The following is a 27710-nucleotide window of genomic DNA, read 5'->3' as shown; positions in this document are numbered from 1 at the left end:
TTGTGGCAACAATGGCACGGCAAGGGGATCCCGTCTTTTTTCTTTAATTTCCATGTTTTTTACAAGATCCACTGGTTTGGTTTTTGGTTTTTGTTTGTTTTTTTTTCCTTTTGTTTCTTTTTGTTTGTTTGTTTGTTTTGTTTTGTTTTTCTCTTCCTTTGAAAATTGAGCTACTCTAACGATCGCCGCATCTAAGAATTCTTTAGCGCTCTAACTACGGCTTCAGATCGAACAGTTTCTAATCCCTTCCTTCTGAAAAACCGTTATCTAAGCCATTCAACACGATCGAAAACAGCGCCCCTGTGCCCTTGTAGAGATTTCCCGCACCTCCGTTTTTTATTTTAAAAATCGCTTCGTTCGTTTGTAATTACAGATTGCGTGTGACCAAGTCTAACCGAAAGGTTTCTTCTCATTCTTCACGTCATCCACCAATTATTGCCATTTTCCAGTGCCATTATCTTGCCATGATAGTCCTAGTGCAACAAATACTTATGTATCCATACGTGTGAAGATATTCCTCCTCTTACATAACATACCGACACCTCCAACTCCCAAAAAATTATTATATGAGAACAGAATACGAGGTAGGTGACAGATTTATCTAAGTGGGTAAAAGTACTCACACTGAAGGAATCTCCATCCATCTCGAGGCCTGTCTTCCTTGCATCTCCCACCTCCCGTCCCTCCTGCCCATCTAGTGTGAGTGGGGGACAGTTTAGTGTGGTAAAACAGAAGAAAGCGATGATCCATTAAGACCCAAATTTGGAGACTAGAAGAGGAAATTGTCTTGACAGTACTTGACAGCCCTCCATTCTCATCTCTTATTGCCAAGAAAGATATAATTGAAGCAAAGCCACTAATGTTAAAAAACAAAAAACAGAAAAAACAAAAAACCACAAGCGCAATGCAAGCAGGACTCACTGAGTTCTTTTTATTGCCGGTTTTACTCTGGCTTTTGTTTTTGTTGCTTTCATTGTTTTAGGCTTTTGTTTTTGTTTTTAAGATCTTTTAAAAATATTTATTTTGTTTAATTTGCATTAGAATTTTGCATATTCATACATACATACACACACACACACACACACATCATACCCAGGAAGGCCAAAAGAAGTTGGGAGACACACTAAAACTGGAGCGTTACAACTGAACCCAGGTCCCCTGCAAGAGCAGTGTGATCTTCTAATCCCTATCACCCCTAAGTCATTTCCTCTGGACCTCACTGTGATTCTGCTTCAACCTTCCCAGTGCTGCGGTTACAGCTGTGCACCACCATTCGGATGTACTGACTAAATCTTGACCATGATTGTGCTCCAAACATGCAGCTCCACCTAATTTTGGGGGTTTTTTGTGGGGGAGGGTTGTTGTTTATTTTTGGTTTGGTTTGGTTTTTTTGAGGCAGTCTCATGTAGCTGAGGCTGGCCTTGAACTCACTTGCCTGTCAAAGTTGCCTTGGGATTCCCCTGCCCCAACCTCCTGAGTACAGAGATTGCAGCAGTATACTACCACACCTAGCTCCAAAACGAATATTGGAACAGGGCGCTTTGAGGCTTTGGCTTCTGCCTCCCCCGGAATCTTGCTTTGTCCCACATCTAGGTTGCCTCAATCTCAGTCCTTGAACTTCTAAAGCAGTTGAGATCACAGATACACATAAGTCCCTGACTTCAGGAGATTTCTTATAGTCTATAAATGAGTTGCAAGGTTTGCTTTGTGATTGCAAGATTTATATTATTTTCATATTAAAGAGATAGTCTACGGTTCTACAATAAGAGAAAACTGTGCCCTCCTGTTTTTCCAGTCACACAAAGTCCTCTCCTCTTTCTCTCCTTCTCTTTGCTCCCTTCCTCTTTGCCTTTCATTTTTTTCTCAGCCTTCAAAGGGACAAGACAGTAAGAAAAGGAGCGAAAGTCAGTGGTAAAAGTTTGGAGCTCCGATGAAATCCTAAGACCTTCTCTGACAGTGTGACTTCATTTGAAGTCACCCTAGTGTCATCTTCTGACACTTGTTCTTGATGAGAATCTAAGCCCAGTGTGCCAGACTTTCTGGTGTTTTAGGACATGACAGGAACTTGGAGTTTTGTGCATGATGTCTCATAATTTAAAACACTGGAAGTTGATTTAATTTTTTAAACAGTGATTTAACCAAAACTATGCAGGCCAAACAGAAAATGGTACAATGAGGAAGAGAGGTTCTGTGACTAAGAGTGACCTGGGCTCCATCCTCAGCATCCACACAATGGTCCGCAACCATCTGTAACAAGATCCAACGCCCTCTTCTTGCACACAAGCGGTACATAGAAGCACAAGCAAGCAACACACCCACCCATATGTATTTTTTTAAGTTGGTACAAATGGAACTCAGTCTCAGTCTTAATGAATAACAAAGTATATCTGAGAAAGAGAAGAGAAAAGATTGCTGAGGTCAAGTAAAAAGTATATAGGCACCTCTCAGGAAGGTTCTCTCTCATTGGCCAAATTGGAAGAATTTGGGCATCAAAAGGAATTATGATATAATGATGAGAATAGGTTATGTAGCACACAGAGTTTTTTTTAAAGGTTTTTTTTTATTTATTTATTTATTTACTTGTTGAGAGAGAGAGAGAGAGACAGAGGGAGAGAGAGGCAGGCAATTACCTATGGAGGCCAGAAGACAGTGTCCAAGGCCCTGGAGCTAGAGTTACACGTAGCTGTGAGCCTCCAGACATGGGTTTTGAGAGTCAAACTCAGTTCTCTTGAAAGAGCAGCAAATGCTCTTAACTGCAGAACCTGAAAAGTGGTGTTTTGTTTTGTTTTGTTTAAATGTGTATGGTTCTCTCACTTGTATGTATGTCTGTGCCCATGTGCATGCCTGGTACCTGTCAAGGCCAGAAGAGGGCATGAGAGCCTCTGGAACTAGAGTCACAAAGGGTCAAAAGCTTCCGTGTGGGCACTGGGATCTGAACCCAGGGTCTCTGGAGAGTAGCTGGTGGTCTTAACTATGACATCATCTGTTCCGCCCCTGAAAAAAGAGGAGTAGTTGTTGTTGTTGTTGTTTTTGTTGTTGTTGTTGTTGTTTTGTCTTGTTTTAATAGGATCTCCCTGTGTAGCTTTGGCTGGTCTGAGGCTCATCCAGACTGGCTTCAAACTCAGACATCTGCCTGCCTCTGCTTCCAGAATATTGTGTTCAAAAGGTACATGAGAGCCATCACAGTCAGGCTGAGAAATGGTTTAATGTATCTATTTTATGAGGATGTCTATGTGTGCCTGAGTATATGTGCACCATGTGTGTGCAGGAGCCCTCAGAGGCCAGAAGAGGATACCAGATCTCCTGGAACTGGAGTTTATAGGCAGCTGTGAGCTGCCATGGGCTTACTGAGAATTGAATCCAGGTCTTCTGTGAAAGCAACAGGTGTTCTTAGCTGCTGAGCCATCCCTCACCCCTGTGACTACTGTCTGCATACCATGCTGAAGCCCCCCTCACCCCTGTGAATACTGTCTGCATACCATGCTGGGCTCCACCTCTATTCCTTTGCTTGGCTCTCTGATGCCTCCTAGATAGGAATGGCACTTTACTCTTAATTTCATCTACCCAAATCTTGAGGGAGCATAGAAAAACTGAGAAATATATGACAGCATAGGAAAACAGAAGATTTTCCTCACTCCAGAGTCTTAGATTGAAGCTTCTAAAAGTTCCTACCACCAAGGCTAATAACAGTCAATAAGTTCAGTTCCGGGTAGAATTGTGGAAGGAGAGAAGCAATCTAACCTACACATACACACACTTTTTTTTTTTTTTTTTTTTTTTTTTTTTTTTTTTTTTTTTTGGTTTTTCAAGACAAGGTTTCTCTGTGTAGCCTTGGCTGTCCTGTAATTACTCTGTAAACCAGGCTGGCCTCAAACTCAGAAATCCGCCTGCCTCTGCCTCCCGAGTGCTGGGATCAAAGGCGTGCACCACCACGCCCAGCTCCACTTTTTTTTTTTTTATGTTAAAAAATTCCAACAGAAAGGCTGCTCTGCCTACCTGCCTTTGTATGTTCCTGGTCATTCATAGACATTTTATGCTGAAGTAATAGAAGGCTTAAGTTCTGGATGCACATGACCTTGGGTAGGCCCTCATTCAGGACCGCTAGCTTTGCTATAGTAGAGTTACCCTACATCCCTGTGTCCTAGTGAGCTACACTTTTACCTTATCAATTATAGCCTTACCGGGGACCCCTAAGGAAGCACCTTGTGGTCTCATTTGGGTCTCTTAGCAACTCTTTGAATGTCATAACTTCAAAACCCTCTAAAATCCTATATATGATTATTGTAAAAAAAACAAAACAAAACAAAAATCAAACAAACAGACAAAAACATAAAAAGCAGTGAACACGACTCTCGAGGAGCCTTCCACAGCCTGGACCCACACTTGGAGACGTCCTGCTTCTTCAGCACTTTAAAGCCTACACTCACGCTTTTGGGTGTATCTTATCTTTCTACTTTCTTTTTCTCTCAGCATTTATCTTTAAGCCTATATTAAAATAACTTTTTAAACTATTTATTTATTTTTATGTGTGCAGGTACTTTTGCCTCTGTGTGTGTGTGTGTGTATGCACGTGTGCATGCTCATATACACAAGACTCCACAGAAGCTAGAAGGTTAGAAGGTATGGGAACCCCTGGAGCTGAACTTGCCTGCTGTGGGTGCTAGGACCAAAGTCAGTCCTCTGGAAGAGCAATTAAGTGCTCTTAAGTCATCTTTTCAGCTCCCACTTTTTTGGTTTCTGAGAGACAGTCTCCCAAGATGAATTGGAATTCATTAAGGGATTCCTGCTAAAGCCTCTGAGAGCTAGATTATAGGCATATCCACTGCATTTACAGTGTTTTGTCTCCTGCCTCTGCCTTCAAAATGCTAGGATTGAAGTGGTGTACCACCAGGCTCAGCCTTGCAGGTTTGTTTTTGTTTTGTGGGACAAAAATTCAGGCAGCCCAGGCTGGCCTCAAACTCAACAAGACATTGTCCTTGAACTCCTGATCCTGTGGCTTCAACTTCCCAATCACTAGGATTATGGGTGTACATCATGTGTCAGTCACTGCTTTATTGCTATGAGGAGACATCAAGACCAAGGCAACTTATAGAAGAAAGAATTCAATGTCGGACTTGCTTATAGTTTCAGAGGGTTAGTCCATTATCTTCAAGGCAGAGAGCAGGGTGGCAGGCGGGTGGGCAGGCAGGCATGTTGCTGGAAAAATAAGTAGCTCAGAGCTTTACATCAAGATCCACAAGCATCAAGTAGAGAGGAGGTGGGTGGAGACTAGGCCTGTAATGGGCTTTTGAAACCTCAAAGACCACCCTCAGTGACTCCAACAAAGCCACACTTCCTCCAACAAGGCCACACCTCCCAATCCTTAACAAACATATGGGGACCATTCTCATTCAAACCACCACCATCACCACCACCACCATCACCACCACCACCATCACCACCACCAGGATCACTTTATATTGTTTAAGCAAATACCAGCAGTGTGGTGGCTCACACCTGCAACCTCAGAACTTGACTTGGGAAAGCTTGAGTAACAGGATTGCCATGAGTCTTAGCCTAGGCCTGATGGCAAAGTGACTACAGAGCAAGGGCTGTGCTCAGATCGTTAAGCACCCTTAATTTGCATGACAACAGCCCCTATCACCCTTTCTAAGATAGGACCAAGGCATTGTCTTGGCCTAGGAGATGGCAGTCCAATGCCTTTCCCGTCCACTCCCATTGGATGAGTGAGGAGACCTTCTCCTATGGGTTAGCTACAATATCCTCAGGAACCCGTCGTCTCTATGTTCACCGTTGCATCATTAGCTAGTATTTTAAACTGTATATTCTGGAATGTAAACCTCTTAGTTTCTCAATTATACCCCATGAAGTGAGGGGAGAGGGAGGGAGGGGAAGGAAGGGGGTGGAGGGAGAGGGAGAGAATCAGAGAGAAGGAGAGTTGTAGGCCTTCAGGGCTACAATACTTCTGGTGAACCTGCTTCCTTTCTAAGACAAAATTCCAGGCTCCTGGGCATTAACAACGGAGTCCTGAGAAGGTAAAGGGCTGGTGATTGACAACATTAGACCTGTTTCTCGCTTGATTTATTGATCTGTCTGTTTCTATTCTGTCACAAACTGATTGACAAACCCAGGGTGGAGCTTGAGGGATTTCCACAAGAAAGCAGGGTAGCTGTGAGGGCTGCGTGGGCCTGCAGGGGGCCGGTGTAAGCGTGGATGGGGATTGTTTGTGCGAGGGTTGTTAGCATTTGAAGCTGGCGATTGGGTGTGGAAACATCAGAGCAATGGGTGTCTCTGGAGAACTGATTGCATGCCACGTGAGAAGTTTGCCTGGATAGAAAGGCAACCTAGGTTTGGGTGTGAGCTAAGGGATAGGAGGAGGTAGGCGGTACTCCCAAGGTGAGGACAGTAATAGGCGCATCTAAGAGCAGCGTCTTCGAAAATGTTTGGGTCTTTGGGTTTTGGGGAAAGGAATCAGGATGAGCAGGATGTGCCTGGGGACTCATCTTCCCGCGTCTGACACGAACTGGGAGGTGCAAAGAGCAGATGGGACTAGAGAGCGCCCCACAGGAGCACGCGTAGCGACATGTGGAGGACTCACCCTCGGCGCAGTTGCTCCCCGCATCCCATCTACTCCTCTCAGAGTCCTCGGGTCCCCGTTAGGCAGCGGGCTCCGCCCCTCGTGTCACCGACGACGAGCCCCGCCCCTCCCGCCGGCGCAGCTCCGCCCCCTCTCGCCCCGCCCCCGCCGCCCGCGGTCGGCTCGCTCAGTTGGGAGGGCCCCATGCTACTGAGCGGAGCTCCTCCTACGGGCTCCGGCCCGGGGCCGAGGGCGCAGGGCAGCGCGGGGGGCGGCCCTGGGGGATCCCGCCGTGGGGCTGGGAGTGCGGGGACCGGCCCGGGAGGGGGCGGCAGCGGTGGAGTCGCAAAGTGGCTGCGAGAGCACCTGGGCTTTCGCGGGGGCGGCGGCGGAGGGGGCGCCAAACCCGCCCCCCCAGAGCCCGACTACCGCCCCCCAGCTCCCTGCCCGGCCGCGCCCCCTGCGCCGCCCCCGGACATCCTGGCCGCCTACCGGCTGCAGCGAGACCGCGACTTCGAGGACCCCTACTCCGGGGGCCCGTCCGCGTCCGCCGCCCTTTCCACCCCTGCGGTCCCTGGCCCCACTCCGCCCCCGCGCCACGGCTCACCCCCGCACCGCCTCATTCGGGTCGAGACCCCCGGCCCCCCAGCGCCCCCTCCGGACTCCGGACCCCCTGCCAGCAGCGACAGGGTGAGTGCCGCGCCGGGCGTGGGTGTCCAGGAGGGGTGGTGGTCTGAGGTCTGGAGATTTAGGGAGGGACAAAGGTGGCTTGGCTGGGGCTCAGCCTTTCGCAGTCAGTATTTCTAGTTGACACAAGCTTAGTCCCCGACACGGGGGCTCAAATTTTAACCCCTTTGTTAGCTTCTCCACCGACTAATCCGAGTCCCCAAACTCTGCCCTGTTTCCTGTTAGGGCCCCAGGACTAGGGACGACCTCCCTCATGGGCTCTGTCCTCAGCTTTGCAACCCCTCCAACCCTGGTCCTGGAACCTTTTTCTAACGGGCATGGAGAAGCACCCCTCCCTTCCCTTTGCCGGTTTATGGCCTTTGTGCCCTCTCCGGAGCAGCAGCTCCTCTGCCCTTTGATCTCTTGACTCTTCCCTCCACAAAGCTTTTCTCTCCCCCTCCTCTTCCCCTTCTCCTTCCTCCCACCTCCCACCCGGTCCTGGAGTCTAGGCATCTTTGCAGGTCTGAAGCCCAGAAAGGGGCTGAAAACTAAGATTCTTCCTTGAACACAACGAGCGCTGGCCTTTGCCTTTCCCAGTGGGATTAGAGGGGGGGAACTGTTGTACTCCGGATGCCAAGATGGGCATTGTCCAGCTCTTCCTAAAGAAATTCACCCCTGGGGTACAGGCGCACTCCTTCCAGTGTTCCCCCAAGTATGAGGACACTCAGTGGTCAGGACCTGTTGCCCAGTTAAGGCCGAGTGACTGGGTTCATTCATTATCTCTTCTCTCTCTGCTTCCCTCTTTCTCAGTCCATTCTGAGAGAGACTGGATCTGCGGGCCCTGGAGGAAGACTCCCAATAGTTTGTCTCTCAGGACATCTACCTTCCTTCTTAATTCCAGTTTTATCCTGTCCTGGATGATAAACAGCTGAAAGCCATCCTTAGTCTCCCTGAATCGGAGGACTGTGACAGAGCTACCCCAGCACTGTTGCCCTCCTCATGTCTGAGAGCTCATCCCTCCAGGGCTTGCTCATCTCTCCTCAGTAGAGATCTTTATCTGATTAGAGAGCAGTTAATGTCTGAATCCTCAGGTTTCAGAATTGGGCTTTTTACACCAAAAGATGGCTGTCCTGGTAGGCTTGCTGGATAAGAGGTGTGTCGGTGTCAGAACAAGAGCCCCAGATGTGTGAATCATTTCCCCCATGGTTCTTGCCATGGAGCATGGCTGACCATGCCGGCTCATCATGCTTAAGCTGATGAGGAAGGTCCAAGGGCACTTCTCCCAGGCTGCGTGCAGTCTCCTTCCTAATTGCCCTGGTGTTATGGTGAGACGGTGGTATGGCCTTGTCCTCCCTGTGGACCAGTCTCCTTCTCCCTGGCCACTGGCTGTTGGCCCATGGTCTAAGCTGTCCTTGGCTATTTTCCTTCCTGTAGTGGCTTAGAATGACCTAACAGGCTGCCCACCACACTGTGGGTTCCTCCAGGAAAACATCCCTTTTTTTGGGGGGGGGGTCAGTTCTCTGTCTCCAAAGTGTCTGACCCAGTGTCCTGAAATGGTGCGTATCCATTAACAGGGTGGCTTAAGGGTCAGGGATTCCCAAGGCATGGCTTTCCTTTCCTTTTTTTTCCAAGGAAGGAGCTGTAGCCCTGTGCACAGACCCTCAGACCCCTCCTGCCAAGACTGTCTTGTCTGTGCTTCAGTTGGGTCAGCTCTGACCTGTGGGGGAGGGGATGCTCAAGAGGTGTCTGAGTCTCTTGCCAGCCAGCCACGGAGACAGGAATGAAATCCGACAGGCTCTCCCAGGAGCCACACAATCTGTGCTTTCTTTGGTGTGTGTGATAAAAGGATCCGGGATGTAGCATCTGAGCTGTCCCATGGGCTGACCTAGGCTCCTCGTTATTCAGAAATCAATCAACTCCCAACCATCTAGGAACAGAATTTGAGAGATCCCAGAATATTCCCCTAGGAAAAACGAAGCCAGACAAGGTACCTGACTGAGCTCTTAACCCCAAACCCGGGTGGTCAGACACCTGCAGGGCCTACTGAGTGTACAGTGCAGCCTCTGGACCACCACTCCCGCAGAGCTGTGGTTTCTATACTGTGTGCCTGCTTCCCCTCTTTTCTCAGTTCTGCAGAGCTCCTTGGCTGGCAGAAAGAGGTTCCAGAGCACCCCAAGGGGGCTGTGTCCTGTGGTTGGATAGGCCTGGTAGAAGTGTTTCCCCCACCCACTATGCCAAGGAGCCATAGGATGAGGAGGCAAGAGGGAATGGTTATCGGGACAAGGCCCTGAGGTCCTGGGGGTTCTTTAGCCTTTCTGTGCTGGGCTCACTGGCTGCCGGCCCACTCTGAAACCCACTGATATAACTGGCAAAGTCTCAGAGTTGACCATCTGGCCAGGCCTGGCAGGGCAGGTGTGGGAACAGCAAGAGTGACACCCTGCAACCGGCAGCTAGAGCCTGGCCAGATGGCCCCCAAAGAACCCCTCTGGTGCTGGGCCCTGTCCCACTTCCAGGCTCTGCTCTGGCAGAAGGTCCAGGGTATTGGGCTTCCTCTTCATACATTCACTGTTCTCTAAGCTTCAACAAGAGAAAGAAACATGATCTAATTAGGGAACAGGGATGAAGCTGTGATTAAATGAAGGCTGAGTTGCCTACCACATCTGCAGTGTGTCCTGTTGGGCCAATATGAAGGTGAGACCTGACATGGGTAATAAAACAGGCACCCCACATTGAGACCAGGTCTCTTATTCTTAGCTCATGGGGGCAACCCTAGGGCTCTTGAGCACCCAGACATTGTGTGCAGGTATTTCTCATTTATATGGGAAAAGGCTCATAGCTCTCAAATTTTCACAGGAATTTATAGCCCCCCAAAATAGTATTAAATTAAAAAAAAAAACTTTAAAAAGATTTCATTGGGCTGGTGAGATGGCTCAGTGGGTAAGAGCACCCGACTGCTCTTCCGAAGGTCCAGAGTTCAAATCCCAGCAACCACATGGTGGCTCACAACCATCCGTAACGAGATCTGGCGCCCTCTTCTGGAGTGTCTGAAGACAGCTACAGTGTACTTACATATAATAAACAAATAAATCTAAAAAAAAAAAAAAAGATTTCATTAACAATTTTAAACGTGTGTGTGTGTGTGTGTGTGTGTGTGTGTGTGTGTATGTGGCTTTGTGTATATGAATGCAGTGCCCTTCAAGACCAGGAGAGGGCGTCAGATCCCCTGGAGTTGTAGTTACAGGAAGGTCTGAGCTACCAAGTGTGGATGCTGGGAACCAAACTCAGAGCATGCGGCTCTAAACCGCTGCACCACCCCTCTAGCCCCATACTGAAAAACCCTTTTAAAATATAAATGTGTGTGTATATTGTGTGTATACTTGCATACAGACACACATGGGAAGGTCAGAGGAACTCCTTCCAAGTAATGGGTCCTAGGGATCAAACTGAAATAGGCTTGCTGGCAAGAACCTTTACTTGGTGAGCCAGCTTTTGAGGCCTGGTATTGAGAGCTTCTTACAACAGGTGTGTGCCACAGATGTATGGCGTGGGCTTGGAGCATCCAGGCTCCTTTTAGCAAGCAGTGAGCAAACAGGAAGGGGACAGTGAGGTAAGAGGCTGAGGTGTCTGTATTCCATCACGATGCTCCTGTAGAGAGGCTGCCGAAGTCAGGACCACTCTCAGACAGTGTCCACTGAGTGTGGTGCGTCCTTAGGTGATGCTGGTCCAGGTGCTGAGAGGGACACCCATTCCTTGGCTTTTTTGTTTTGGGCTTCATGTGTGTGTGTTTGTTTTTGTTTTGAGGTGGTTTTTGTTTTGTTTTTGTTTTTTTCTGAGACAAAGTTTCCCTGTGTAGCCCTGGCTGTCCTGGAACTCACTTTGTAGACCAGGCTGGCCTCGAACCCAGAAATTCACCTGCCTCTGCCTCCCGAATGCTGGGTGAGGTGGTTTTTTGTTTGTTTGTTTGTTTTGTTTTGTTTTGTTTTTCTTTTCCTTTTTTAAGTTTGCTTTCTTATGTCTTCACCGAGTATGGAAGCCTAGTTAGCTTATCTTGTGCTTATTCTGTGTTGCAGATACAGGGGGGTAAATGTGGCTAAGGGAGGAGTCCAGGGGAAGCACTGATGTGGCCCAGTTAGACCAGCCCTGGGCTGGTTATCTGTGTTGTCATTGGCACTCCAAGGATGGCTGAAGACTGTGACTGCTGATAACTTATGGGCTGGCCTGTTTCCTCCTCACACTGCAGTACCACAGTCTGGAACCAGACATCTAGGAGACATCCATACTGGCGCGGCCAGTGAGTGACTTGGTCAACGCCTTGACCCTTGCACTCTGCCTCTTGAGAACTGGCAACAGCTGAGACCCTGGTGCTCGTGGATGGGAGAAGAAGCCACCCAGGCTGAGCGAGTACCCAGAGCAGGTGTCTCCTGTAATTATACTTGTCCTCATCCCAGAACCAGCATGACATTATGTAAGAGCAAAGATGAGGTCCAACTCCTGCATACCATGGACTTGTGGGTAACTCCAGAACACCTTAGGGTGCCTCGCTCCTCTTAGAGCTTATTTTGTGTCTGTCAGTATGAGCTCCTAGGAGACCCCAAAATTTGGTCTCTTTGCCTTTAATGATTCTGTGGCTGGCATTTATTGAGCATGTGTCTTGTGCCTAGCACCATTTCCTGTAGCTAATGTATATTGGGCCAGTCAGTGTTTCCAGCAACCCTATGGGACAGAGCCTATCCCCGGGTTGTACTGGAGAGCAGAAGTGCTGGGATGGTGAGTCCCACTTGCAGGGCTTCTCAGCCAGCAGCCGCAACACCAACAACCCAGCAGTGTGATTCCAGGCTGTGCACACGCCAGGGCCCAGCAGAGAGGTGGCATTCGTGCAGCATTTGCTGACCAGCACTGAGAGACTCCAGCAGAGATGATGCAAGGTGTGCTCTGTGCCCAATTCACCATTTCCTGAGTACTGGAGCCTGCCTCTGGCAGAACTGTCTTGAAGTAAACACAGACATGACACACCCCAGGACCTTACAAGGGTTGGTGACATCAGCCACTTGTCTGTGATGTTGGGTGTTGTGTAAGTATGACATTACTTTTATAATTAGAAATCGGGAAATAACCCATTTACGTTTTGTTGGCATTTCCCAAGCACATCCAGTAGGAAAAGGTATTACCATAAGTAGGAATAGCAGGGGCAGATGTTTGACCTCAGAAAGTAAAGTACTGTGCTCCTAGCCACACTGATGAAGACATCACTGGGTTTCAGTGACAAAGGGTTAAATATAGTGGGGAGATACTAAATCAAACAGAATCAGATTGTCAACGCTCAAGTGATTCTTTTTTTCTCTAGTGCTAAAGATTGAACCTGATGTGGGTCTCGTCATGCTAGGCGAATCAAATGCTCTTGTCATTGAACTATGTCCTCAGCCCCTAAACCAAAATATAAATCTAAAAAACTGAGGAAAGGGAAATTTGGAAACACTTGTAAAAAGGTACTGAGCATTGCTTGGGTCTCAGGCTTGCGCATTGCAGTGTCTGTGGACACCAGAAGAGGGCACCGGTTGATTGCCCCAACTGAAGTTCTGGTGGTTGTGAGCCACCATGTGGGTGCTAGGAGTTGAACCCAGGTCCTTTGGAAGAGAAGCCAGTGCTCTTAGCTGCTGAGCCATCTCTCCAGCCCTAAGAGCTCACATTTATTGACCACTCACCCCTGTCAACCTTCCAGCTAAGAATATTACAGCTCCTTCTTGCTATTCATTCCTTACCCTTTCTGCTACAGCAGGGGGTGGGGAGAAAGGCTCAGGCTTGCAGGTACCTGTGAACTTGAAGCTGTGGAGGAAATATGCAATAAGAGAGTTTGGGAACTCTGAAATCCACAAAGTACCTGTTCTGCAAACACCAACACCTGGCCCCGGAACCCATGGGTAGGTCAGAAAGGGGCTGCTCCGTGCAACTGCAGAGTGGAGGGTAGTAGAAGAAACAGATGGTAGTCCTGTTAGCTGCCTTGGGAGAGGCATAGGCAGAAAGGAGATTCAAGAGCTGGCAGCTGCTGGGGAGGGCCGCTGCCGATTGAACAGATGAGTGGCAGGGTCCTAGCGACAGCTTACAGGATGGCAGAAGAGAGAGCACAGCGTGACGCGGGTCCCTGTGAGTAGCCACTACCTTCCCTCCTTGTTGGGAAGTATTTCAGCACTTTAGCAGCACACTGGCTAGAAGAGAGGATATAACACCCTTGTGTTAGGTGCCTTTCCGGTGCCCTAGTTGGCAGTTCTCCCCATCTTCCCTTGAGCCAGAGGCTTTGATCCCTATTCAAAAATGGATTCTCCAGTGAGCCTGAGCCTCCCACGGCCACTGGTCATTTAGGTCATTCAAAGGTCAGAGTGGCTGGGGCAGATGGCACTCATGTCACTTCAATAGAAGTCTGCATAGAAGCTCTTTAGGCATCCAGTAAATACAGTCAGCATCTGCTGTGTGTTGGGCCTGCGATGAGAGTTGGGTAGAGCAGTGGGCACATCCGAGGGGGTCAGGGGACCACAGACAACAGATTGTAGTAGGCCAAATGTAGTCTGCAGGGACCATTTTCCTGTAAGTAATTTATCCCCCTCTAAACACAGAAACACTGGGCAAGCAGGCTTGGGATCTGACTTGGATTTTCTGTGCCTAGAGTGGGTACCAGTCCTGCCAGCCTTCCTAGCTGGTGACTCTGCTGCCACTCCTGTTCTCTGTTGGGCCTTGTGGGTAGCTCTCCGGATGCCCCAGCCCAGGGTGGGGGGGTCCAAGACTTCCTGGAGGAGGGTGTGGAACCAGGAGTACAACAGAGAAGCCATTGAGCTGTCTGCAGGACTGCCACCTGGGTGCCTGCAGGCACTATCAGCTGGCGCTGAGAAGGCCCACGCCAGCCTGGGAGGGGTAGGGATTCCAGGAAGAAGCAACTGTGTGCAACTGTGACCAGGCTGAGGGGAGGCCGGAAGGGCTCTGAAGTCGGGCTGGCTCCAGGGGGCGAGGAGGGGTGTTGAGGGGCTGGCTGTACCTCACTTCTCTGGGAAGCTTCATAGAATGCAGATTTGTTTGGAAAGACTTGGTCCTCCTTTAATGACCCTATCTACCTAGGCTTATATTTTTTTTCTACATTGTCTAAATCAATGAAGCGGGTGGGGTGCTGACATCCTCTCCTCTCCTTTTGTATGATGGATTTAACATAATTACTGAGAGCTGTCAGTTCTTGGGTATTTAGCTGTGAATGTGGGTCCTGCCCCCAGGAAGTGCCCAGTCTACCTAAAAACACAACAGTAGAATAAGCATTTGCTACACAAAACAATCAGACAGAGCTACCTCTCTGGCTGGGCCGGGAGGAGCATGGAAAGGGCTTCTGAGAGAAGAAACTTGAGTAAGGATTGGCCAGGACAGGAAATGGTGCAGGCAGAGAGAAGACCATTGAGTGAATCAACCATGGTGCTTTCAGAGCGGGGTCCAAAGAGGAAGGTGTTCTCTAACCTTGAACTCTTTTCTCAAAACACTGGAGGTCTACTTATTGTGAGGTGTAAGGATAGTGTGTCAGGTGACTCAGACACTGTAGAATGGCAGCCACACACGAGTTGGCACTGTGTGCTGACTGGCACAGTTGCCAGCAGTGGGCAGTGGGTGATGCTGGGGGTAGGAGGACAGTGTGTGATGGACCTGAACAGATTCATCTGTATCCTGGAGAAAGGAGGACTGGGGGTGAAGGGCTCGAGAGATGGTGCTGATAGAAGAAAAGAGAAGGATGTTTACAGCCTTCTGTTAGTTGCTTATTGGAGCTAGAGAGTCACGCATAAGATACACGTGTAGGCTAGCAGGTGACCAGGAATACCGGTGGGTTGATGTGAGCTACCCCAAGCAGCCAGGTATGCAGGGAAGTAAAGGAACTGAGGGCCAGACTGAAACAAGGTAGGAGCTAAAACACCTGAGGATAGGTAGAGGCAGCCACTGGGTCAACCTCAGAAACCTATAGATGGGCCACATGGGGCCAACAGGATGTGTGAGGAGGGATTGGTTTTTTTCTCCATCTTGTCCTCTCAGGGGTCCCCATTCCCAGGTCCTTTCACTCAGGGCAGCATAGTAACCTGGCTCAGCTGGCTCCCTCGGATCTGAAGTCTAGGCTTCAGTTGGGTGAAATACAGGAGTGGCCATTCCCTATGCCCCGAGCCCCAGAACCACTTCTGGTGCCAGCTGTGACCCTCCAAGTGCTGCAGTGCTCCAGGGTCTGGCTTGGTGAGTCCTACCTTTTCCTGCCCAGTTTGGAGAAAGACTCCATTGTCCTCAGCCCTGCCCTGCCCTGCCCTGCCCTGCCCTGAGAGCCTCGGCTTCCTCCCGCTGTCACTGGGAGCAAGAACAGAGGCTTGCCAATGTGTGAGGAAGGGACAGGCAGCAGGGAAATGGAAAGCTAAGACTGGTTCTCTGGATCCTGGCCTCTGGGAACTCAGCCGGTTTCAGTAGTGTCTCGGGGTACTCCAAGGCATTCTCCTCCCAGGAAGCTGAGAGGGCCCCACCAGCTACATGTTGTTGATAGCCCCGTGCACAAATAGCATGAGTTCCAAATTTGAATTTTCCTTTTAAGTAGAATGGTTTAGGGGGTAATTCCTAACTGCCTGTTGTCCAGTTTCTTCAAAGAGAGTTTATGACACCCACAGAACAAGGACCTGACAGGGATCAAATGACAGAATGGTGACAAAGTGATGTCTCGGTTTTCTTTTCCCTCTTCCTCCTCTTCCTCCTCCTCCTCCTCCCTCTGCTCCTCCTGCCCCTCCTCTTTCTCTTCCTTCTCCTTTTTAATTGAGATAGGGTCTAACCTTGTAACTCTGGTTGGCCTGGAATGGCCTGGAATATCCTGGAACTCCCAGAGTTCTACCTGCCTCTGCCTTCTGCGTGCTGGGGTTAAAGGCTTGAGCTACACTGACTGCTTTAGTTTCCTCAAGGTCACTGGTTCTTTCTTTGGTGACCACCTCACCTGGGATGTGGCAGGCTACACTGTGCTGATCTCTGAGATGCCTTACCATTCTGCTCTTTAGCACAACTCTTGCCACACATTGGTATCTGGTGCCTTTGAGTTCTCTCTGTGCACAAGCTGTTGTCCAGCTCGGACCCTTAAGACCCAATAGCTTCATCCTGGCTATTTAGCCTAGGACATGACCACATGGTAGAAAATTAGCAGGAAAGAAGGAAGCCCCATCTCTGCCACGGGGAGCAGAGCTGCCGGTCCTTGTCTGAGCCGTGTTTTCTTTGCCTTCTCCCAGTTGGCAATCCTAGAGGACTATGCGGACCCATTTGATGTTCAGGAGACTGGTGAAGGCTCAGGAGGGACTTCAGGAGCCCCGGGGAAGGTCCCTGAGAATGATGGCTACATGGAGCCCTACGAGGCCCAAAAGATGATGGCTGGTAAGTACTGAGGACGAAGGAGGTTGCCCCCTGAGGCCTTGGCTCTGCACAACAAATCCAAGGCCGGGCCCCATGGTCCCTGGCAAACAGGGAGAAAGCTAGTGCCAGGGCCTTAGGAATGTGGTCGGGGCCTTCAAGATTTTGGGAGAGAAAGTGTAAGCTGCAACATCTGAGGCCACAGAGGAGGCCATGTAACCAAAGGTCCTATAGAAGCCCTGGAGATAGGTTTCGTATGAGTTGAGTCTGACGTTCCCAAAAGAGAGCCAGTCAGTAGCCTTTGGAAGTGTGGTGAGTTTGAGTTCGTGTTATCAGAGAGAAACACGAACAGCAGGTGAGTGGCTGCACTGGGTGCCGTGGAGTGGGCCGAGGAAGTGTTTCAGAGTTAGAGTAGAAAGGGCTGAGTCAGACCTGCCCTTGGGGAAACTGAGGCCAAGAGATGACCCAGGGAAAGAGTCAGAGTCGGGGTGAATGGAGAGGATAAAAGAGGATCAGAGAGGAAGGGTGAAGGGTAGCCAAGAGGAATGGTACTTCAGCCTCTGAGATGGCAGAGAGCAGGAAGGATGCAGAGGTTGAAGTAAAGAGTGTGGACTTGTGCCAGAAGAAACAAACAAGATTAATGTGGCATTTAAGGGGATTTCTGAGTCCATGGTATACAGAATTGACTAGAAGAGCTACCTATCATAAGCCGAGTTACCAAGCCAAGAAATGGTTTGGTTTGTTGCATCTTGGTTTTGTTGTATTTTTGTTTAGTCTTACAAGATGTGATCTCAGTATGTAGTCAAGCTAGCCTGGAACCTATTATGTAATCCAGGCTAGCCTAAAATTACAGCAGTCCTCTTGACCTTACCTAAAGTGCAGGGATTACAGACACACACCACCATGCCCAGCTCAAGTGCTGGGATTCCAAGGAGCCGGTAATTGCAAAGTCTTTCTTCCTCTTCTCAGCTTAGAAATAATTAAGACGTAAAATTAAAGCCGGGCAGTGGTGGCGCACACCTTTAATTCCAGCACTTGGGAGGCAGAGGCAGGGGAATTTCTGAGTTCGAGGCCAGCCTGGACTATACAGTGAGTTCCAGGACAGCCAGGGCTACACAGAGAAACGCTGACTTTAAAAACCAAAAAACCAAAAAAAAAAAAAAAAAAAAAAAGAAGAAGTAAAATTAAAGAAAGGGCTAATGGAGATTAAAATGTCAACTTTATTTATGATAAAGTTGACCAAAGGATATAACTTAGCTATGGTAACACAATGGTTTGGGTTTTGTAGATACTTTTCAAGAAAGTTAAACACGCCTACTCAGGCCTGGCAGCACAGGGTAGCTGTGGGCTTTTGTACAGGAACACTCTGCTCTATGGACTAGAGAGATCCAGAATTCCTGTGTTCCGCAACAAGGCGGAGCTGAGGACGAGAATGAGCACTCGCTGGCCAATCAGATGAGCTGCCCTGCTCTCCGAGTTAGAGATTCACCTGTGAGGGGGACGTTTGTCCTAGTAAAAGCCTGGCTATGGAGAGATGAAGTTGGAAGCCATGAGGCACTGGAAAAGAGCAGATGAAGTTAAAGAATGCAGGTGTCGGTGGGCGGAAGCTCAGAGAGGAAGAGGCTCTGGGTCCTTGGGTTAGGGCTGAGAGATAACATGGGCCGTGAATATCCTGGCATTATATGTGAAAATTTAATTGCTTTAACTGTACATTTTTTTTGCGGGGAGAAGGGCTGGAGGCAGGGATGGTCCTGGTGATTAAACTCAGGCCTCGTGCATGCTAAGCAAGTGCTCTGCCACTGAGATACAGTCCCAGTCCTAAAATACACATTTTGAGGCAAGTTAGCCACAAAATCTGGAGCTTTTATCATATTTAGATCAGTGATCCTAAAAGGATTGCCTAGCTCTGGAGAAGGTGGTGAATCTGAAGGGAGCTGAGGACAAAATGAAGCATTGGAAGCAGCTGTGGAGGGAGGACCAGAGCTCCAGATGTACTGATGCTGTGAGGTCTCAGCAAACAGCTTAGGAGTCAGGGTAGGAAGAGCTAAGCAGGGCCTGGGCCTGGGCCTGGAACAGAGGATCAGGAGAAAAAGATCAACAGGAAGGAGAGAAGAAGGTGACTTGTCACGGGGAAACCTAATAAAAGGGGGTCAGTGGTATCTGAGCCACAGAGGAGTTTCTGATTGCGAAGTTACTTTAACTAGAACGTAAGTGGAAATGAGTAAGGAAACGGAGCTGTGTGTAAGGGAGACATGAACTCGAGGAAGACTATGCCTCAGTTTCCTTAACATGCCCACTTCAGCTTCCCGGCCCTTGCTGATCATCCTGGGGTCCTTCTCCTTTTACTTTGCCACTTGTCTGCCACTTCCTCCCATAGACCCCATGATGTTGGAGCCCTGGAAATGTCTCAGGGTTGAGGGAGCCAGGATTTGTGGCTGCTGAGTTCTCCCCGAGCCAGGGCAGAGGCTCTGGGTTGAGCTTATGCCTTACACTGCTCTCCTGTTTGCATCGGGCAGAGATCCGGGGTTCTAAGGAGACTGCAGCTCAACCCCTACCTCTCTATGACACACCCTATGAGCCAGAAGATGAGGGGGCCAGCCCAGAAGGTGAGGGGACTCCCTGGCCCAGGGAGTCTCGCCTGCCAGAGGATGACGAGAGGCCTCCAGAAGAGTATGACCAGCCCTGGGAGTGGAAGAAGGAACGGATTTCCAAAGCCTTTGCTGGTGAGTCTCGCCGGCCGGGGCAGCTCTGCTGGGGCCTCTGAGCACTTTACAGGCTCGGGAGAATGGAAGGAGCAGATCCTAGGAACCAAGCATGGTCTAGGAGTGGAATTCTAAGGCAGGGTAATTGAGTTCTGTGCCTTGGGGTGGGGACTTGGGCAGCGTGGGTGCAGCACTGTGTGCCGGCAACGGGCAGAGCAAGAGTGAACGCACTCTTCTACATCTCACCTCTTGGAGGCCAAGCCTTTGGGAATCTGGGAAAAAATAAAGACATTCCAGTACAGATTGTGAAACTTGTGGCATATGTTAAATATATTTGACAAAGAGGGTATTTAACACTTCAAATGATAAAAATCCCTGTAGGTATAACCTGGATTCTGAAGCTGTCTCTAGTGGCAGGCTCTGCCATACCAGGGGCGTCTGGCTCCAGGGGTATCTCTGAGCTGCAGTTGGAGGCTGTGAGGTTGCTAAATAAAGATCAGGTTTCTCCTGTCCCGACCACACCACCGTGTCCCAGGCCCAAGTCCACCATAGAAACATGCATGTTGGCCATCTGAGGTGGGGGGAGCAAGGGCCTTAAAGTGGGAGAGTGCCTTCAATACTGAATCTTGAGGACTGAGATGCCATTCAGTTTCACTCCTGCTCCCATGTCCCTACACACACACACACACACACACACACACACCTCACACAGAGACAGCTCATCCTGCATCCGGCCCTCAGCTCTGCCCTCCCCACCCTGGCAGCCAGACTGGGAAACCACAGGTCTCTGCTTTGCTTCCTGTAAGGCACACACCCATCAGGGATGGGCCATTTATCTCCAGAGGTCTCCTTGGAGAATCAATACTGTTTGGATTGCTTAATGGGAAAATCTATGTTCATCATTAGGAAACCTCGTTAGTGGTCCTGCAGCCAGCCACTGGTGGCGTCACTCAGGACTTGGAGGAGGAGGAGGATTCGATTTAAAAAAAATAAAAAACCCTCTGCCCCAAGTCTGAGTATTCCAGATAGCTGAGGTTTCGTCCCAGTCTTGAGATCTGCCAGTTCCCAGGCTGGGGATAGAAGAATAAGGGGGAAATGGGGTATCAGGGTACCAGGTGTGGTTCTGGGAGTGTGGGCAGCCCCTGTTCCCATGTTGCACTCTCCTGGTCCTCTTGGTTCCTGGAAGCTAGTGAGGGGGTAGAAGATTAGGGAACCTGCAGGGCTGACCAAGCAACATCCTATACCTTCCTGTTTGCCACTCAAGCCTCCCACCCTTTCCTCAGCGGGCTGGGCTGAGCTGGTTAGTACCTGCCATGCATAGCCCTCCAGTCCTGTTCCCTCCTCCAGAGCTACCTTTGCCTTTGCCTCTGCCTCTGCCAGGCCTCCTTTCTAGGCTACTGTGTATCTTAGCTCTGTGTTTTGGTGTCTCAACCTCTGCCTTTCTCTGTCTCTGTCACTGTCTCTTTCTCTTCTCCCTTCTGCTGCTGGCTCCAGTTGACATAAAGGTCATCAAAGACCTACCTTGGCCTCCGCCTGTGGGACAGCTGGACAGCAGCCCCTCCCTGCCTGACGGGGACAGGGACATCTCCGGTCCAGCTTCACCCCTCCCTGAGCCCAGCCTGGAGGACAGCAGCGGTGGGTCCTTTGGGGACTTATGGCCAGGGTGATAGGTCTTTTACCTCTTAGCCCCTGTGGGCTTGGGTTGGAAGAATCCTCCTTGTCCTGGAGGAAGAAGGGAAGGAGAATGCATAGTCGCCACCCCACCCAGAGCTGTATGCACGTTCTCTTACCAAAGGCCCTTCCCTGACACGTTCCTCCTGTTCCTCCCCACCGCACAAAAATCCAGCTGTCAGCTATAATCCCAGCACTTGGGAGGCTGAGGCAGGAGGACTGTCATGAGCTATACAGTTCCATAACAGCCTGGCCTATAGAGTGGAACTATGTCTAAAAAAAAGAAAAACCCACTGTTTTAAAGCTTATGTTCTTTTTGGGTGGAGCTTTGCCTGCCAAGGCAGGTGTTTGTGAGGTCTGGGGAAGTACTGGCAAAGGGGATCCTTGCATCTGATGACTGAAGGAAGATGAGGTATTCAGTCAAGAGCTTTAAGGAGAAAGAGCCTCTGTTGGGGGGGAGCAAAAGCCTCAACTTCTTCCTCTACATCCAGCATGAACACCTGAGGGGGGGGGGTGTTGGTGTGTGTGTGCATGAGACTTTGTAGGTAGTTTGTAAATGCAGGCTAGAGGAGAGTCACCTGTGCATGTGACCCACTTGCAGGGGGTGCGGAATGTTCCCTTGTGCTGGCTCAGCTCCCAGGCTGCCCAGCTTTGGAGATGCAGAGCTACCTCCCTGGACTTCTGTGGGAGGGAAGACAGTGGGCAGCGACCTTGGGGTGGAGAGGGCCAGGCAGTCTGGCGGCTTTGGACAGGATTAGCCTGTCACGATGGCACCACAGGGAATCAGATAATTGTTCTTAGATCAATAAGTCATTTCTACAGAATGGCCTGGCAGGCTGATTTGGAGAACGGTAATGAACTCTGAGGAGGAGAAAGAAACAATATTATCAACACTGAAGCCACCCTAAGGGGGATGGAAGGAAGGCAGGTCCGCTGAGGGAGACAGCTTAAGTGGTTTCTCATGTTGTCCTCCTTCGCCTGCCTGTGTGGACTGAGAGGCCCCAGGAGGCTTGGCATGGCTCAGAGACTGTACCCATCCCTGAGAGTGGTCTAGGATTCTGTCCCTGGAGTCAGGCAGGCGGGCCCATAAGCATGCCCTCTCAGAACATGCCTTTGGCCTTGGTGGGGACTTGGAAAAAGCAGGGTAAGGTACTGGCTGTTTGAGAGGGCTCTGCCTCTAAACACCTCAGAGTCCATGACCAGTCTGTTCCTTACAGCCCAGTTTGAAGGATCGGAGAAGAACTGCCTGTCACCTGGCCGGGAGGAGAAGGGGCGGCTACCTCCCAGGCTATCTGCTGGGAACCCCAAGTCATCCCAGCCCCTAGGCATGGAACCCAGCAGCCCCCTGGGGGAGTGGACAGATCCAGCACTGCCTCTGGAAAACCAGGTGTGAGTGTCTGTGTCCAGCTGGGGACTCCCTCCCTCTTCCTCCCCTCCTGGCACTGGCTTCCCTGCAGGGGACACCCAGAATGGGTGGGCCTGGACGGCGAGGGACCCAGCAGAGATGCCCCCCTTCCCCTCTCTCATCCTCAGCTGGTACCACGGGGCCATCAGCCGAACAGATGCCGAGAACCTGCTCAGGCTGTGCAAAGAGGCCAGCTACCTGGTGCGCAACAGTGAGACCAGCAAAAATGACTTCTCTCTCTCCCTCAAGTGAGTAGGGGTGGCGTGGGTAGAGGGGACCGCTAGCCTGTAGGGCAGAAGAGGATGCCAGCATTCTCTTCTGGTCCAGCCAGACTGGGAAGAACCAGATGCCCTTTGAACAACTGCTGGCTCCGCCCCACCCCCACCCCCAGGCACTGGGGAGCCTGAAATGTCTGAGACTCCTCAGGTGGAAGCACTTGAAGGGTAATGTCCAGGTCAGAAGGTTTCTGTCACTTGCCGTTCAACCTTTCTAGGTCTTCACTTCTTGATAAGATTGATAGACTCTATTGCATTGGGAAGGATTAAGTGAAATAATAACACTTGACTTAATGCCTTAGACCTAGCATGTTTTTAAGATAAATTATTGTCGTCACTGTTAGCCACTAACATGTGGACACACGGGCCAGGAGATACAGGAGGAGTTTTACTTGAAAGGTCAGCAGGGTGAGGTGGGAGTGGGGGAGCTAGGTTTTAGGAGGCGGGCAGAGCATTCCACTAAGTCCTTGGTTCCTATCTGCGTGTTCCTTGGGAGCTGCTTTCTAAGCACAAACTCAGACTCCCAGGCTCTCCACAGTAGGATGGCCAATGCCCTTCTTGGCAATCAGTGCAGCACAGCCGGCATAGAGCCAGCCATCCGTAAGGTGGCCAGCTGCGGGGAGGTGACCATTTACCTACCCCCTTCAATGTGGGAGTAACTGGGTATCTCACACCACCTCCCCTGGTGCGTTAGATACTGGTACATGCCCCCTGCACCCCAAACAAATCCAAGGGGTAGAATTGCACACATGTAAGAGATGACTGTTCATCTTCACTAAAAGAGACCAAGAAATGTACTGAAGAGAGTTAAGGCCTTGGTTCTATTCTGAGTTTGATAAAACTAGTTGTGAGGCCATAGACAGATCTTTTAACCTCGGGCCGCAGGCTTGCCTCTTGCAGGAGGAACTGATATTGTGCGTTTCTTCTAGCTCTTGTATTCTAAGAGTCTGCAAACTATAAAATCAAGAAGAGGATTTTGGAAAAACTCATTTGTCAAAAATATGATTTACACAACTTGAGGTAGTACACTGTTATTAAGATTATAATTGAAATTCTTAGCACGGACCACCTAGCATATATAACTTGTCCAAACCAACTACTGCTGTGATGATAAATCTCTTTTTTTATACAAATGAAATAGATTCAAGGAGCTTTGTTACTTGCTCAAGGTCACCAGCTAATAATTAAGTCTCTAAACTAGATGTGGTGATATAGTGCCTGTGGTTTCAGTTACTTAGGAAGCTGAGGCAGGATCCCTTACATCCAACCAGGCCAGCGTAGAGAACCTAGCCAGAGACTGTTTCAAAATACACAAACACTGTGCCTAGCTCAGTCTGACTTCAGGAATTACACTGTTCAGTGACAGGGTTCCAACCCTCACCAGCTGCCATTTGCTGGAAATCTGGTACTGTCCAGCCCAAAGGGAGACAAACACCACCAAGGTTTGGGACTTTAGAGTGGAACCAGGCAACTAGGGGTGAGGGACTGCCTTAGTGTAGGGAATAAGAAGGCAGGCCTGGATGTCTGCTACACTCTAGCTGATCTCGCCCCACAGGCTGTCTGCCAAGGTCTCGTTTGCATATAAATGGCTTCTCTGAAATACAATTATGGTTTCTCTTCTCTCCCTAATGGAAGGGCTTTCACTGGTAATTAAACAGCTTCCTCAAAAAGCCTTGCCAGCTCTGGGCCCACTGGCCCAGCTGGTCCCACCCAACACCCTGAGGGTCTGGTGAGGACCTTGCTGTGTCTTAATGGACCCTTGGGACTAGTCCCTGGGGGCTGAAAAGTACAGCCACCCCTCCTCCAGAGATTGGTAATGTAGATTAAGGCCAGTTACCCTTCTGAGTCTGTTCCTTGAGAAAACACCCTGTGCTGTTTAAGAGAGGTTGTTCTCCCGAGTGGGCTGTGGGAAGGAAGTCGGCCACTCTCAACTCCTGAGGTGAGAGAAGACAGGGCCTACACTGCTTCCCACAACGTACGGGACTGCTGCTTTACTGCCCTACTTCCCCACTGCCCACACACTCTTGGCTCCTTTCCCTCGGGGCCATTGTGCTTACTCTGTACTCCAGATGCCTCTATATCCTGATACACAGCCAGGCAAATTCCTAAGTAAGACTTTGGGAACCAGACCCTGAGAGGAGAGGTCTTATGGACCAACAAAGCAATCAGGATGGAAGCAGCCTCCTTACAGGTCCTGTTGGCCACCTAGGCCTCTCAGCCCTCTGTTTGCTCCTCTGGGCTCAGGCTAGGAGGCGGCTAATTAGGCTCTGAGCTCTACCCAACATTCCTTAGCCCATGCCTGTGGGTACGTTACAGACCCAGGGCTTGGCAAACCAGGCCAGTGGCAGTCTGGACAATTGCTGGGTGCCTCACCCCCATACTTTCTAAAGTGGGGGGGGCATTTGAGAGCAGGCTAGAGCTTTGCACACTGGGTCTCTGTCTGGAAGGTAGGGGCTAGCTAATGCTGACTTCCTGGGTTCAGGGGGATGGGAGAGGCAGTGGAAGGTGTTCTCTTCTCAGAGTTTTGAGGTACAGGTAAGAGCTGTCCAGTGTCTCACTGTCGCCCTCAACAGCCTGAGTTCCCTCCAAGGGTTTTAGGGATCTCAGCTAAGGTCAAACCAGGATTGGTGGCCTTGAAAGAGTTTCAGGACCAGCCAATTTATGAAGCAAACTTGGAGGGTTTTTTTTTTGTTGTTTTTGTTTTTTGTTTTGTTTTGTTTTGTTTTGTTTTGTTTTTTTGAGACAGGGTTTCTCTGTATAGCCCTGGCTGTCCTGGAACTCACTTTGTAGACCAGGCTGGCCTCGAACTCAGAAATCCACCTGCCTCTGGCCTCCCGAGCGCTGGGATTAAAGGCGTGCGCCACCACGCCCTGCTTTGGGGGTTTTTATTAAAGTTACTTTAGTATATAGTTAAGCATGAGGATTAAGAGAAAAAGACGTGCTCAGAAGAATATAAGATAGTGTCACATGTGAGCACGGTCCCTAAAGGGAGAGGGAGCAGCCTCACCTCTTTGCTCTCTTTTGTTCTTACCATAGCCATATATGGGATCTGGGTTGGGTCTGACGTGACTGTCTTATCACTGGTGGGCTCTTGATAGGACTACTATCACTAAGGTAAAAGTTTAATCCCGGGGAACACAGGAAGGTGGGACAGCTTTGCTGTAGAAAGGGTTTGTTTCTCCCCACCAATTTCAACCAAACTATAGTATAGGGAAAAGAATGAGCCCTCCACAAGGTCATACACACTCAGGCCTTAAGACCTGCTCAACATAAAATCTTTGTATTTAAAAGACGTATTAAGTCTGTCAGCCGCCTTTGCCGCAGATGTCGGTTGTGCTGGAACTGCTTGCCGCTTCTCTGCTGGAAGGAGGTTGCAATCAGACTCCAGGCTGGGGGGCTCCCATCCCCTCTCATCTCACCTCCACACCATAATTCCTTTGTCTATCCTACCCAACTCTGGGTAGGTAATGCTAACAGAGTCTCCAGATGATGTCACTCTAGGCCTAAGGGCTGGCTGGCTGGACTGAGAGGGCCTGACTTGGTGTAAGACCCACAGACTGGTGCTGCCATATAGCTCAAGAAGGGGGAGCTGAGCATAAGGCTGGGCTGTAGTCAGTTGCTAAAGTGCTGGCTGGTCTGTCCAAAGCCCTGGGTTCTGGGCTCAGCACCCCTTACACTGGCATACACCTGTAATTAAGAGGTGGAGATAGAGGCTAGCCTGACCTGTATGAATCTGTCTCAAAAGTCCAGGTAGGGTTAAACTGGCTTTAGCCAGAGGCTGATGGGCTAGGGTCGAAAAATTGGAGGGTACAGGGCACCCCACTTTCCACCAGCATACACCCCATATACTCACCACACACACATTCTTGGCACACCCAGCGTCCTCACCACAAAGCCAGTGCCTCATGCTACCTACTCAACCCTCCCCTCCCCTCCCCTCCCCCACCATCCGGTCCCTGTCCACCTCCCACTTGAAGCTGGCTTTGGAACCACACTTGCTGGGAGAGTTCGGGGTAGAAGTAGGGGACTGAGGAGAACCCCTGGTCACCGGGATCTCTTTCTCTTCCTAGGAGCAGTCAGGGCTTCATGCACATGAAGCTGTCCCGGACTAAGGAACACAAGTATGTGTTGGGCCAGAACAGCCCACCCTTCAGCAGCGTCCCTGAAATCGTGCACCACTATGCCAGCCGCAAGCTGCCCATTAAGGGAGCGGAACACATGTCCCTGCTCTACCCTGTGGCCATCCGGACTCTGTAGATGTGAGACCAGGGCTTATGATAGACCTGGACCCGGGTCACCTGCACGGGGGGCAGCGGTTCTTGCCAAGGACATGATGTCAGAAACCTGGCTTCCCCTTGTCCTAGGATCTAGCAGGCGCTGAAGATTCCTTAATTTATTATAAAGGGGAGGGAATCCTGGGCCTTGGAATAAAGGGACTGTGTGGAGCTGGGCACCGAGGAGAGCCTGAGGAGGAAGGGGTCTCCCCGCCCCAGTCAGACACTAGAGAGGGAGTGGCGACCTCCCTCCCGCACCACCCACCCTCCGCCTCCTCCCCTCTCCCTGTCCCCAGCGAGCCCGCCCAGGCTCCGGGCCAGAGGCTCCGCCAGGCAGAGCCGCGGCCGCCGGCGCCGCCCTGGGGCTGCCGGGAGGGAGCGGGGAGCGGGCCCGACTATAAATCGGGGCTGGAGCGGACGCCGGCCGCCTGCGAAAAGCACTTTCCGAGCATCCACTCGCTTCCTTTGACCAAACACCTCACGCTGGGCAGGGGGCGTCCAGGCCCTGTCGCTCCTGCCATTGCTCCCGAGTGAGCCCAGCCTCCCGCCAGCAGCGAGCGGTTTGTCTGGGAGGCGCCGAGAGACAAAGAGGCAGCGCGCCAGGCTGACGGCGCTGCCAAGCGGGCGGGAGGCGCGCTCCCGCTCCTGGCTGACTGGCTGGGCGCGCCGCGGCCCTTTCCCTTAGCTCCCTCTGGTGGCCGGGCCTGGGGCCACGCACCTCAGCGGACATCCGTGGGTCCGGGGCCTCCCCGCTGC

At 50.5% G+C, this 27710-nt stretch overlaps 1 protein-coding gene across 2 annotated transcripts; it reads left to right on the top strand.

The window, feature by feature from the left end:
• The first annotated feature begins 6779 nt into the window (after window positions 1-6779).
• Window positions 6780-27574, top strand: Shf (Src homology 2 domain containing F). Of its 2 annotated transcripts, XM_021155422.2 has the most exons (7): window positions 6780-7267; window positions 16510-16651; window positions 19144-19350; window positions 20824-20964; window positions 22218-22389; window positions 22534-22653; window positions 26751-27574. In XM_021155422.2, the coding sequence occupies exons 1-7, from the start codon at window positions 6782-6784 to the stop codon at window positions 26935-26937; spliced, it is 1455 nt and encodes a 484-aa protein (XP_021011081.1). In that variant the 5' UTR covers window positions 6780-6781; the 3' UTR covers window positions 26938-27574. The 2 variants fall into 2 exon arrangements, with proteins under 2 accessions (XP_021011081.1, XP_021011082.1); XM_021155423.2 differs by lacking the exon at window positions 20824-20964 and having other exon boundaries at window positions 26751-27394.
• The last annotated feature ends 136 nt before the right edge of the window (window positions 27575-27710 follow it).

Source organism: Mus caroli, chromosome 2 (genome assembly GCF_900094665.2).
Source record: "Mus caroli chromosome 2, CAROLI_EIJ_v1.1, whole genome shotgun sequence".
NCBI lineage: Eukaryota > Metazoa > Chordata > Mammalia > Rodentia > Muridae > Mus > Mus caroli.
This window is presented reverse-complemented; position numbering and strand designations above follow the sequence as displayed.